This window comes from Sitophilus oryzae, unplaced genomic scaffold (assembly GCF_002938485.1).
Source record: "Sitophilus oryzae breed Bouriz unplaced genomic scaffold, Soryzae_2.0 scaffold_111_pilon_pilon, whole genome shotgun sequence".
NCBI classification, from domain to species: Eukaryota; Metazoa; Arthropoda; class Insecta; order Coleoptera; family Curculionidae; genus Sitophilus; species Sitophilus oryzae.
Window position 1 is genome coordinate 8,847,633 of NW_022145749.1, and position 14,962 is coordinate 8,862,594.

A 14,962-nucleotide genomic window follows, 5' to 3' on the forward strand; every position below is an offset into this window, starting at 1 on the left:
GTTTTCCATATTAAGGTTGGTAAAGAAATATTGTTTTATTGAAAAAAGTATGGCTATAGATCCTTTTTTAGTCAAAATCAAAAGGCGCAATTAAAATTTGCAGTGAATGATAGAAAAAATTGATTAGAAATTAACCGCGAATAACTCTTAAAGGAATGTTTTTATGGAAAAAAAACAGAGACCTTTTTTGTAGAGCGTAAAATTTGTATTAAAATATGTCTTTATTGAAGCTCTAAGTTCATTTGCTTTGGAGATAAATAATTAAATGCAAAAGGTCAGAAATGATTCCGGCACAGTTTAAATTCAAAATTAAAAGCTTGTTTACGTTGGATAATTTTTTTAGACCAAAAACTAAAATTTCAGAGGGCGGCAGCAAAAAAATAATCAACTTGGGAAATAACGGATACCCTAAATTGCGGTTTTCATATCCCTGTGCTACTTTTTAATGAAACTTAGATGCTACATAGAAATTTGTCCTAGCCCTCTTAGTTCCTAAAATACGAATAAATATGATAATATGAATTTGAAAATGTTGCATTTTTTATCCCCTTCGTATAATATTTATTTTATATATCGAAAAGATGAAAATTGTGTCCCGTAGAGTTTTTCATTATAATTCAATAACGTAACTAGTTTTTCCCTGGGAGTTGTCATTTTTGAAATATGACTCAAAGTTGTGCTTTTTTTTTGCCCTGTAAAATTTTTTACAACAAATAATTTTTTTACATATAGCAATTTAAAACATTATTGTTTTATTTAATTTAATTTTAACCAGATAATTTTGCTTTCCATCGTGTTATCTTAATAAACTGCAGAGAAAGTGAACTTGTGCAGCTTTTAGATAATACGGCTGTCAATCAGAGTTATTGATATAGTTTATGCATTTGTGCAACAATTTCACACACAGAAATTGACGTGAAATAGCCAATAGCTAAATAGTATAGTGTACATAATATTTCTATTTTCTATTTAATGTACTTAGTTTCTATTTAAATTGTGCTATATTAAAAAATGAAAATGGGAATAAGCAATAAAATAATTATTATTATTTCAGCTAATGAAAATCATATGAAGGAGGATGACAACGTTTCTGTAGTGAGAAGAAATCCCGTAAAAATGAATCCTTACATAAAGAAACGAAGAGACTACAATCAACAGTTTGGAAGTCTAATAACGTTTCCTAAGAAGGAAGTTATCAAAAGAGATCCTTTAAATAGAAGATCGGTGCCTATGGCGAAAGAAAGGAAGAAAACAACAAATTCAGAATCGTTGGGTAAGTTTTTTTACATTATGTAAAATGCCCACTACTACAGTCTGACAAACGGATCTGAAACAACGGGGCAACGGCAGAGGGATCGCAATTTTCTAAAATCATGACCGATTTCATTCATAAAATATCCACGAGCGTGCGGGGTTTCATAAAAATATATCCGGAATTTTTATAATATTTTCCAATAAAGTTTATAATATTATTTTACTTTAAATGTACCTACATTTTGTTTAGTCATTTGCCAAATATAGTAATATTTGTTAAAACGCGTGTAGGTACTAATTACAATAAACACAAATCAAGTTAAAGATATAAAACACAATACAATAACACCGCCACTGGATTTTTCATAGTAGTGACTGTTTCTACTATTCCTAGAGAGGCGCATAAAGTTGGGGGTAATGGCGACAAGACGAGCGAGAATCTCCACCAATCAGACTGGTTGAATCCGGGATGCCATGATGAATTTTGTCAGCGTTGCCAGCTTACCCTAAGCGGACGTTACCTTAAGGAAACGCTTTACCTTTTGTAATAGGCAGAATGAACGAAATCAGTTAATTAGATAAATATACATTATTACAATAAGAACTACGTCAACATATTAGCATATATATAATTATGTATGCTGAAATGAACTAAAATATATTCAATTTATAGGTAATATCGAGCAACTTTGCTTTTCTATAATTAAACGTGACAACATCGACTTTTTTTGCCCGAATTCCTTCCGCTGTTTTAGATTCGTTTGTCAGATATTACAGCTCTTAGGTACTTATTATTACAATAAAAATGTCTACATTGCACATTGTCTACTTGAATCTCACAATACACTAAACAAAACGATGGAATGGTCTCGGTCTGGTATATTAAGCCCGATTAAGCCTAAATGAGCCATATCCATAAAAACATCCACTAAAATCCACCCAGCACGTGCAACTTCCGCGCGTTATTACTTGCTAGCCGACTTAAGCGTCCGGCGTGGCTATTAGTGGGTCCGCAAGAGGGCGCAAAAAGGGCCCGCTAATTCCCGCCGGACTGCGCCGCTATAACCCGACCCAATTAAGGCGCAGCAGCGGCGACGGCGTCGTCCGCGCCCTCGCTCGGCCATTACCTCCATTAACACGCTAATTACGATTTTAATTAAACCGTTCGAATTGTTTTGAATTATATTACGGTGCGGACAATGGGCCCGATAACGCAAAGTGTTATGTGCCGCTAGGGTATGCTTTAAGGGTCCGTCATACTGAAGAGATAAATTATATTATGTTCTTTGAGTGAGGCGTGAGGGAAATTTATATTGTGTGTATTTTCTGTAAGTAGATACTAATACTAAAACACTTGAGGTCATTTTTAGATGTTTTCTGATAGATAATTAAGAATAAAAACATAGTGGACCGACGAGGCTAGAGGCGCAGCGACGAGGTCAGCGAAGCAGCTTGAATTTGATCGTGTATTCTAATTAGTATATAATATGTGTCGGTAGTAACGCGATTTTGAAGCGGTATTTTTTTGTAACGTCGCGTCGTGTCGCGCTCCACAACGAATCAGGAACCTGTTACTCAAGAACGACGTAACTATAAATTATTTATAATCACTCTTGGAGTTGAGGTCGAACCGCAGTAACCGCATAGCGACGTGTTTCGCTCCAATTAGTCTGAATAAAAAGTTTATAAATTTATCATTTCTTTTATTTATCATCTAGTCAACATATTATTTATTTTTTGTCAATAATGACATGTGTTGACTATTTCTATTCCAAATAACTGGAAAACGGTTGCTCGTAGCAATGTTTACCAAGAGACATTTTTTCCGTAAAAACTTACGGAAATGTATTTTTTTTCTCAGTAGTTTTATACAGGTATGGACAAAAAGTTATTATTCTTCAGTAGTAGGAGTCATATTGACATCGAAATCAAATTTCTGAAGTTAAAAAAACACGTACTAATCCAAATACCGAATTTAGTTCAGAAATTATTAGGATAAAATCGAAATAAAAATGAAACTTCTACACTCTGTATCTCCGAAACGAAGCATTTTTGGACATAAGTTTATAAGAAGTTTTTTACTTACTTTTATGTGCCACCGAAGGTTACGGAATACAGTTCGGTCCAGCCTGTATATTATTTTTATTTGTTTATTCCAAGAATTGAACTAGTAATATGACTCATGACACTATACTTTTACCTGATGAAGTAGTTCATTGTGCCAATTAATATTAAGATGCATTTTGTTATTTTGGTTTATCCTCTATAAGCAAATAATTTTATAGGAAAACGCCAATTCGAAAAATATTATATAAAAACATCATTTTCTTTAAATCGCCATCCAAGTTACTTCTCACTTCCCTTTTTGCACCTTGTATAATATACTACTTGATTGTGGTAAGTAAACTGTCCATACTCAACTTCAAAGAGATCTTAAGGGCAATTAACATAATATTACATGGTCCATTACCACATTAGGAATACAATCAACACAGTACAAACACGGCAATTATTGCCAAAATTAGCTGTTAGCTACGGTAATTATGGCACCCTTTAACTAAATATAATAATATGCCTGACAAGCTTACTTGGTCAGACAATTATATAGTCACTTATAAAGTTGTTAGGATGTGTTATGGGATGTACAATACTACTTCAAATGAAATAAATACAAAGCTAATTTGTAAAATTATTTATAAATGGAGTTGTTATCAAAGAATAAATATTATTATTGTTATTAGCCTGAAAAATATAAGGAATCATACATCAAACTATAATACATCAAACTAAACATCATGAGATTAGAATTTTTTGAGGTGTTTCCTGTTCAAATATCTATTTGCCATATTTCACATGATTTTTCCGATGATTTTCCCAAGTTGGTAATTATTATGAGCAGCTTCCGAATCACGTGCTCTCTATTGGTCCAAGACTGACGAGTGAGCCTTAAAATCTTCTCGATTAAAATCACGGCGGTATAAGATTTACCGAAAGAGTTACGAGTTAGAAGATACACGTGAAGTTGAAGAGATGAATGGAGAATATCCTGATTCGGAGATTTGTCAAAAATTTTACATGAAATTGGATTATCGTTTCCAAACGAAGATGGATAAACGAATTTGAAGCTCATTAGAAGTGCGTTTAACAATTGAAAAGAATATGTGGTACTAATGAATATGATCCACTGAACGACTTAGAAATTTATCTGAATATGCAAACAACCGGTTATTCATATCCAGCAAGGTTATGAAGAGAGGCTCTGTATTGATGTGTGTTGTACAAAACGACAGAAAGCATTCAATGCTCAAAAATTCTGCACTGACTTTGTATCAAATAGGCAATAACTTTAAGTTTCTAGAATATATTAGTTGTGATATGTACTGAGGTCAGCAGGTACTGAGGTCTCTGGTTTCGAGGTTCGAAGCTAAAGTTGGAGGTTTGGTGCAAATATTTTTAGACTATGAAAATTATCTGAATATGCAAACAACCGGCTATTCATATCCAGCAAGGTTATGAAGAAAGGCTCTGTATGTGTGTTGTACAAAACGATAGAAAGCATTCAATGCTCAAAAATTCTGCACCGACTTTGTATCAAATAGGCAATAAATTTAAGTTTCTAGAATATATTAGTTGTGATAGCAACAGTGCTAAGGTCAGCAGGTACTGAGGTCTCAGGTTTCGAGGTTCAAAGCTAAAGTTGGAGGTTTAGTTTGGTGCAAATACACATGTTATTAATAATAATTTTCAAATGAAATAAAAAAGGAAAAGCTTTAGCACAGAATATTACAACAGAAAAATAAAATATGTGCTCTAGTTAACATTAGTTAAATGATAAAGAAACATTTACTTTATCTTTAATAACATTCCTCCTTACAAAAACCAAAACTTGCAAACCCAAAATACCATCAATGCGTCTCAAACGGTGATCTATAAGCAATTACCTAACACCTATCATCTCTGTTCATTATCTGATTTCCCACTCTCTAGTTTGCGAATAAATATTTTAAAAATCAATAATTATTTATTATATATTTGCAATGCACTGTTAGTAGACTCGTTACAGATTTGACAGCTTTCATGGCTTGGCTTAACAAGTTTTCCTTAAATTTTGACCTCTATTATGAACTGTATTACCTGCCTTTATTCTGATTATTTTTTCCACCATTCTCGTGATTTGTTAATACTATAATAAGGCAAACTACCTTCTATTTTCCTAAGTTTTAAATATCTCTATGATATTGTTTATGAATAAAATACACAATAAGCTTCAATATGTAAAAATTGCACTAAAATTAAAAAATAAATTTTTTAATTTATAATAATAATTTCAATTTTTAAATGTATTTTAAAAATATGTTCAATATTTATTAGCAGGATATTGCGTGTTGAATTGGATTTTCCCCTTTAAAAACGAATGAATGGATATTCGATATGCGAGAACAATTAGATTATTCTTTTAGATGGGGAAAATTGCGAAAACGAAACCCTTTTAAGCCTTTTTAACCCCTTTCTCGAAAATTAATACGGATTTGCATGGGATTTCGATAAAATGCAAATTGCCTGTGAAATAGAGTGTTCGTTAAAATGTGCAAATTTGCTTTTGGTTGTTATAGAAATGACGTTACTATGTTCGCATAAAAGATAACGAAAATGAATGATATATTTTTCTCGTTTATTATGGATGTATAAAATATAATTTGGACCATTTTACATATTATAGGAGTTTATACGTTTTATAATATAGATGTTTCTCGTTTTACGCGGTTTCGCTTATACGCGTTGGTATTGTTGACCAGCAGCATATTTTAAGCGCACTTAAACGCTGTTTTTTTGTATCCAGGCAATGTTATGTTGGCCTGGGTACCACAGCACGAGAGTCACAAAGGTAACGAAGAGGCAGATGAAATGACCAAACAAAGCTCATCTATGCTCATCATTCATAAGCCCAGAAACCTTCTTCGGCGTAAAAACAGTCACGTGAATGGCTACAGAACGATAGGTGGCCAACAAATCTGTAGAATAGGCAAAAAAGTTCATAGTAGAACATACCAGGTAAAAATAATAACCTGATAAGAATAATAGACCTAATACAGACGGTCACAGCTATATTGGGTCTACTGACAGGACATTGTAAGCTGAATAGGCATCTAAAGCTGATAGGATTGACGTCAATCTGAAGAGGAAACGACAGAACACATGCAGTTTATTTTCTCAATAATAGGCCATTGACAAAGAGCTATATGGACAGTTCAGTCCCCAAGTTGATGGACTTTGTAAAAAGGATATACTGGAGAATGTACCCTAAGGATCAGAAGAGGACTACAATAGATCTGAAAAGCTCGCAGTGGATCAGGCCTGCAATGAAAAAAGGCTGTAAAACATAGATGTATCACACATTGTATCATGCAAAGGTGCTTGGCATCAGAGATAAGATTAAATAAATTGCTGATTTAGAAAAATCGTTGCCTGAAAAGATATATCTTTCTGATTCAGATCATTAAATTCCTTTTATTATAAATGACCTACATATTATTGAATAACATATTGTTGAACTCACTGTAAAAGAACTCTAAGAACTGGGGCATAACGAAGAAGTTGAAGAGAGAAATGAAGATGTAGTGGCACCACAGGTGTTAACACTAAATATTCTACACAAATATCTTACCATAGCACACGATCTTCGAAAATTGAAGGAAAAAAATTGAAAATTAATAAACAGATCTTTGTGTCGTTGGCATCATACATTGATTTATGTATTTACATTTGTTTATGTTCAAACATATTGTACATATTTTTATAAATGTTACACCTAATTATGTATGTATAGTCCATATCAAATAAACTTATAGTCGCGTGATTAAGCTTGACCGGCACAGTGTTGCTCATTTATACATATTTTCATTTAATTATAATAATTTGGGAAACAAAACTAAATTAATTATAAATATATAAACAATTATTATTTACATCGACCAAATTCATCTTCTTAAGAGCACTTAATAGACATAAAGGGCCATTACTAAGGCTTTCCCGTTCAAAATATTCTAATAAAGTTGCGATGAGTTTTTTACGGCTATTAAGCTATCTTGTACACTTCGCACTAAAAGAGGTTCTAAAAAGAACACTATTCTACTGCAAGGTCTGCTAGTAAACATTTTTTAGCTTAAAGTATCACAACACTATTATCATTATAGCTTTAAGCTATAATGATAATATATCGATATAGCTATAGCTTAAAGTATCACAACACTATTTATTTAAACCAAAAACTCGTAGTACAAAACTAGAGTGTCGAAACGAATTACAATGTCGGGAAATAAATAAATAAATGTGGTAACTTGACTTGATTTTTTTCAGCAGAGCTACTAGTACGAGAGCTAGCAACGTCGAAAAAACAAGTATTTTAAGACGTCTGGCTCTTTGATATATCTTTGACTATGCTCTCTAGAACAGCATGCGGCCCGTCTGGCTGCCGGTAAACGTTGTGTTCCCTACTACGCATTGAAAGAAGATCCTATATTTTTATTAGTCCTTTAAATTCTAGTATTGAATATAAATCGAACATGTCTCCATAGCGCACAGTTTCCGACCACGAACCGATGATTCAGAGTTCGAATCCGGGTCAGGACAAAGACTTTTTTTATTTTTTTATAGATTCTGATAGTAAAGTATTAAATTATTTGTTTTTTGAATCACCAGAATTATTTAATACTTTACTATCAGAATATAAACAAAAATAAAATAAAAAAGTCTGCCCTGACCAGGATTTGAACTCTGAATCATCGGTTCGTGGTCGGAAACTCTACGCACTGCGCTATGGAGACATGTTCGATTTATATTCAATACTAGAATGTATAGGACTAAATTAATAAAAAACATAGGATCTTCTTCCGATGCGCAGTAGTGAATGCAACGGGTATCGGCAGCCAGACGGGCCGCATTCTATTCCAGAGGGCATAGTAAAAGATATATCAAAGAGCCAGACGTCTTAAAATACTTTTTCGAAAACGTTGCTAGCTGTTATACTATACCACCTGAATTCCCAGCGGGAAATTTAAATTTTAGTTAGTCAGCCCGGCGCGAAATATGTCTATGGTTGGCAACAATGAATTTAAAAATCGCGCCCTCGATTACGTAACTAAAAGTTTAATTGGTATCAAATATATATAGTGTTCCCATACATAATTATAGGAATGTTTTATGGAATGTTATATTTACTATACAGGGTAAGTGTTAAGTAAATACAAATATTTTCACGGGTGTTATATCTCGATATCGATTGAAAATTTACATAATTATATTTTTCATAAATTATCAAACTGCGACTTTTTTCTGTTTCCCTTTTCTATAAATTTAATCTAATACCGTTGATTGAAATAAATGGCTACCAACGGATCAACGCTAGTACCTATGTTGCCATATTATCAAGCTGTCATTTTTTTTTTATTTAAAAATTTAATAAGTTCCTAATTTTTTTAAATACAAAATTTTCAACTTTTTCATAAAAAACAACGTATAAGGCATTGACTACTCCGAAATATAACTGTCTTAAAAATAATTGCTTTTTATTTAAGACTCTCCCTGTATAGTTTATGTAATAGAAAGTTTGTTTCAATATACGTTTCTATTTTCGCGGTGTTTTCAAGGAACGTAACCTCCGCATGAAATGAGACACTCCTGAGTAGCTCTAATAAAAATGTTCTGTTACTATATTTTATTGTCAGTAAAACAAATATCCAAAAATAATATTTTTTAATATATGATGTCCTTCTACTTTTACGATATATTATGAAAACTCTATTCATATATATTCTAAAAGAAACTGATACTGTACCGGTGCCATAAAGCTAGACAGTAACAGTTTCCTACGACCCCATTTCCCGATATTTTTAAACCCAACGTCTTCGTATTTTGCAGGGGGATTCGATGTTTACAATATCGAAACCGCGATGCCAAATATCGACCTGGAGGCGATCGAGTGCCATCTGCGAGCCGCCAGGGAGGAAGAACGTAGGGTAAGTAGTTGTTGTTCCTAGTAGGAATGTTGTTGGAAAGAAAACATCGATATTTTTAGTACCTACATTAAAAAATATATCGATATCTCCAGAATGCGTTGTAAATAAGTGCAAATATTTAAACTAGTACCTTTTTATTCACGTCTGTTTTTAACAAAAAAATAGTTATTTATAATAACAAGCGTTTTAATGAGCATTCTATCCCCACAAGAATGTTTAAACGTGAGAGCGTAGTTCAAACGTTTCATTTTCTTGACACATGGTCCAAGAAAATATGCCTTTAAATACGAAGTTTTGGTAAAAAAATTTTTGGTATAAGATACTTTGAAAGATCTAAAAACGAATTGTGAATTTTTTTTTAATTCACCCCGAAGAGGGGTGAAATAAATAAATTTATTTGTTTACTTTTTCGAAATTTCGGAGAAACGGTAAGAACTAGAAAAAAAATTCAAATAAAAATTGTGGAGCGACAAATTTTACATAGAAATGATCTCTAAAATTTTTTTTGTTCAGACCAAAATTAACCAAGATAGGGTGTCTAGAAGCTAGAGGATGATAGTAGAAATTTAAAAAAAATATGAGTTGTTGAAAAATTCAAATATTTAACATTTTTATTCAATTTGTTTGGAAAATTATAAATTTCAATTAAGATTTTTTTAAAGTTACCCCGAGAAGGGGTGAAAAAATATAAATAAAGTGTTTTTTTTCAAACTTCAGAGAAATGGTAAGGACTTTGAAACAAATGTTTCAATCGAGGGGTAAACACCTGTGGATTTCTGGTGTACACCTATATGGATTTCCGTGGATTTCCATGGATGTCTGTGGATTTCTGTGGATTTCCATGGATGTCAGTGGATTTCCGTAGATTTCTGTAGATTTCAATGGATTTCCGTGGATTTCTGTGGATGTCTATTAGATATCTGTGGATTTCTCTAGATGTCGTTAGTAGATTTCCTGACCAAAATGTGTACACCAGAAATCCACTTTTGATAAACAAATCCAAGAAAATCCACGGAAATCCAAAGAAACCTAAAGAAATCCATAGAAATCCACAGAAATCCAAGGAAATCCACAGAAATCCATAGAAATCTAAAGAAATCCACAGAAATCCAAGGAAATCCACAGAAATACACTGAAATCAAAAGAAATCTAAAGAAATCCATAGAAATCCAAGGAAATCCAAAAATATTAGATGGCATTTTAAATAGTAATATAATAATATAAAGTCGATATAGTATATTTCAGGAGATTTCTATATGACATATGACCAAGAAGTAATAAAAAAATTGAGATTGAGTTTTTATGTGAATAAATGTCTATTTCGCATACTATTAATATTATGAGTGATTAGTATTAGTTTAAACGTCAAAATGAAATAAAAAGTATTAGACTTGGGACCATTTAACCTGCAGTTTGACAGAATTTGTTATGTAGTAAGTCATTAATACAAAGGTCCTGTTGTTTTTATTCTTCTTTTTTTGTTATTATATTAGTTGTGTCCTCCTAGTATACTATAAAAATATCCTTATTTGTTAAATATAAAATAAAACTATTTCAGTATACAGTATAATGTATAATTGGGACCAATTAAAGTTGCCGATTTGTTCATTCAAACAGACCTTTGTATTAATGACTTACTATACAGGGTGTCCCAGAAATAAGTGCAAATATTTTAACTGGTAGTATAGTTCAACCCCAGAAACACGCCTATGAGTTTTTTTTTGTTTTTAAATTCGAAATTTTTTGGAAATTTTTTTAGTTTTTAGTTAAAAAACATAATTTCTTGATAATATGGCAACATAGGTATTAAATTAAATTTACAAGAAAGAAAATCCAGAAAAGATCCAGTGGTTCTCAAAATTTTAGCAAAAAATAATTTTTTTTGGAAATTTTCAAAGTAAAATAACTCCGTTATTTTGGACTTGTTTAAAAAACGATAAAGAGAAAATATGTTCCTTTTATCGAGATCTACCACCCCTTAAAATATTTGCCTTATTTCTGGGACACCCTGTATAACAAATTCTGTCAAACTGCAGCTTAAATGGTCCCAAGTCTATTACTTTTTATTTCATTTTGTCGTTTGAACTAATACTAATCACCGCATAATATTAATAGTAAGTGAAATAGACATTTATTCACATAAAAAACTCACTCTCAATTTTTTTATTACTTTGGTCATATGTCATATAAAAATCTCCCGAAATATACTATATCGACTTTATACTATTATATTACTATTTAAAATGCAATCTAATATTTTTTGGATTTCCTTGGATTTCTGTGGATTTCTTTACATATGTTTAGATATCTTTAGATTTCTTTGGATTTCTGTGTATTTCTGTGGATTTCCTTGGATTTCTGTGGATTTCCTTGGATTTATTTATCAAAAGTGGATTTCTGGTGTACACATTTTGGTCAGGTGTTTACCCCTCGGTTTCAATATAAGCTGTCCCCTAGATTCTAGCCAGCCTATCTCAGTTAATTTTGATTTGAGCAAAAAAGTATAGAGGTCATTTTTATGTAAAATTGGACGCTCTACAACTTTCATTTGAACTTTTTTTTGTAGTCCATTCGTTTGTCCGAAAGTTCGAAAATATTATTTTCTTCTTGTTTTATGATGGCTCTGCTAAATATTATTTTATTTACTTTTTTCACCCCTTTTCGGGGGTTAGGAGTTAGTTATTAAGAGCACTACAAAGATTAAACCCTACGTGTTGGTCATCCAGATACGTTGCACTGTTAATATTTTGCGTGTTAATATTTTCTAACACATTTAGAAAATATTATTTAATAGGTATGAGTAATATTGATAGATTAGACAAATTTTATTAGCTAACCTCCAATTCTGTTTCATCCATTTAAAAAAAATATTGATATTTTATTATATCGATAATAGGGCACACATCCCTAGATTCGCAGACTGTTTTGAAGAGCGAGATTCTTGTTTGTTCTGGAATCTCTTACACGCTTATTGGAATTTGAAATGATAAATTAATTCTTTCAAATTTTAAATAAAAATGTTCACATGCAAGCTATATAGGCACTGAGAGCACTTGTACGAAGAATATTTGTTTTTCTTGATATATCCTTTATTTTATACATATTAGGGTGATTCAAAATATATATTTTTTTTATTTTTTATTATAGTGTTGAAAAGTTGAAATTACATTTAAAAACAAAAATTTTGGCGCATAGTAGAACCCTTAATATTAATATTAAGGTTTGCCTAAATTTATTTGTTGTTTTTCCATTTAAATAACGCAGAAATTTTTCTTTTTTATTTTTGAGTTTTAATAATTTCGGAATGGTATGTTTCCGCAACATCCTCGCGAAAAAATTTATAGGAAATTTCACGCTCTACAAAAAACGTCTGAAGGTCAAAGTTCCTCAGATCAACCGTCTCAAAGATATCAGCGATCAAAAATAACACCAATCGAAAATTTCAAATATTTTCCAATAAAACTACAAAAAAATATCATACTCGATATTTTATAATTTGTCCTGTAAAATCACTTCAATTCTGTTAACCTATAACTGTAATCATTTTTTTTTTGTTAATTTACTCAACACGTACCTCACAAAATGCACAAATATATAAATAATATTTAATAATGCACAATTTTTTGAATTGTGAAAAATCTATCATCGCCTTAATAATTATTTAAGCTTTAGAATATAAAACCTCAGCATAAAAGAAAATCCTGCTCGGATTTAGACGACATGCAAAAATGTTACGAAAAGTTAATATATTCGGATATTAAATATTTTATGAAAAAAAAAGAGAGTCCTTTTTTGTGTCGCCGGTTTATTTCGGGTAAAATATGGCGTTAAGCGTCAATCAGAGACGCGGAGCGTTTTTAAGGTCAAAGGTCGAATTTTCCGCACGAGCAGCCTGCTTGATAAAATATACTTTGTTGGGAAAAACAAGACAAGCGCCTTTATTATGCTAATATAATTCAATTAAATATGAGACCTGTATTTAACTAAATATATTGACATTAACTAACTGTGTTTTCGAAGAGTTTGTTCAATGTTTTCTGTCTCGTCTTTTATCATTCTTGCATTAATTCTATTTATTTCAAAAACGATTCGTCATAGACTGAAAGTTCATACAGAAAAACTTTTTGGCGAATTTCTTATCTAGCGTTAAGGCCTATAAACATGTCTATTTAAACAAAACTCTCAATCTCTATAGGCTTGATCTTTGGGCTTGATGCATTCTCCGCCGCGCCGGTGCTGCCACCATCGCACTGTGGGCTAAAGTGGGACAGTAACTGGTAATTAATAAGTATATTACTGGTTTTAAGAATTTTTAGCTTCTAAATTAAAGGAAGCAAGAATAGTACCTATTAAATCTTTTTGGTACATTTATGGTATACCGGGTGGTTTTCGGCTCACCCTTATAACTTTTTATTTTTTGAGATAAAAAAACGAGATTTGATATATGTTAGTATATGACATAAATCAGGATTGATTGATATATTCAATTATGTTTGGTCACTTCCTGTTTCACCGGAAATGACTACAACTTTTGAATTTTAAATGGCACCCTTGGTTTTTTTTTAATTTTATTCGATAGAAAATAACATTCTGAATAGAATGGCATATCATATGTCAACTTCTGACATTTTCGCATAGTTTATTTGAAATCAAAACATGCAGTATGTATATAACGACAATTTGGGCATCGATTGGCAAAATACAATTTGGACCTTTTAAGCGGCCAGAACAAGACACGAAAAATATTAGACGATCAAATCTATTTTTCCAAGGCTCCTTGATTAAAAATTAGTGATTTTAACACCTTCATGGCACTCTTGATTGAAGTTTATGATACGATTTTAGTTAGTTTAGTTTTAAGCGAAAATATCAAAAGTTGGCATATGATATGTCATTCTATTCAGAATGTCATTTTCTATCGAATAAAGTAAAAATATCAAAATAAAACACTAAATCACCACAATACACCAAAACACTTTTACTTTTACACTGGACGCGCGTTTCGCTAACCATGTTAGCATCATCAGCAGATGATTATAAACTTTCAATTTCAAAAAATTCAGTTTATAATCATCTGCTGATGGTTAGCGAAACGCGCGTCCAGTGTAAAAGTAAAAATGTTTTGGTGTATTGTGGTGATTTAGTGTTTTATTTTGCTGTGTAACACCAAAGGTTGCAACCCTCAACTGTAAGTAAAAATATACCGAAGGTGCCATTTAAAAATCAAAAGTTGTAGTCATTTCCGGTGAAATAGGAAGTGACCAAAAATAATTCAATCTGTCAATCAATCCTAATTTATGTCATATACTAACATACCAAATCTCGTTTTTTTTTATCTGAAAAAATAAAGAAGTTTTAGAGGTGAGTCACTTTTGAGACGCACCCGGTATACTGGGTGTTACAATTTTTATATCACACAATATATTATTTACATCAAAATCCTTCATAGTTAATCTTAGTAAATCAATTTGGCGATTTTCCTGGGCCGTAGAGCGCTATATTTTAAAAAATCTTTCTTATGTTAACTTGTACATTTGAAGTACCTAACATTAACTAGAGTACTATCGCAAAAAATCGCAATAAGAAACTGTAATTTTTAATTTCTCAAAACCATTAGGTATTTGTAACCAAAAATCTAGTTGAATTGTTCCCACTTTTTGTCCCTTTAACATTTTTCTTCTACCAAAGTTAAA

At 31.6% G+C, this 14,962-nt stretch overlaps 1 protein-coding gene across 1 annotated transcript in view; it reads left to right on the forward strand.

Annotated features, from left to right (window-relative positions):
- The window catches only part of LOC115885376, a 111,014-nt gene that overhangs the window by 18,844 nt on the left and 77,208 nt on the right, over positions 1–14,962 (forward strand). The window contains exons 8-9 of the mRNA XM_030904277.1: positions 1,055–1,273; positions 9,172–9,269. Coding sequence (XP_030760137.1) covers positions 1,055–1,273; positions 9,172–9,269 — 317 coding nt within the window. The remainder of the gene's footprint in view (positions 1–1,054; positions 1,274–9,171; positions 9,270–14,962) is intronic.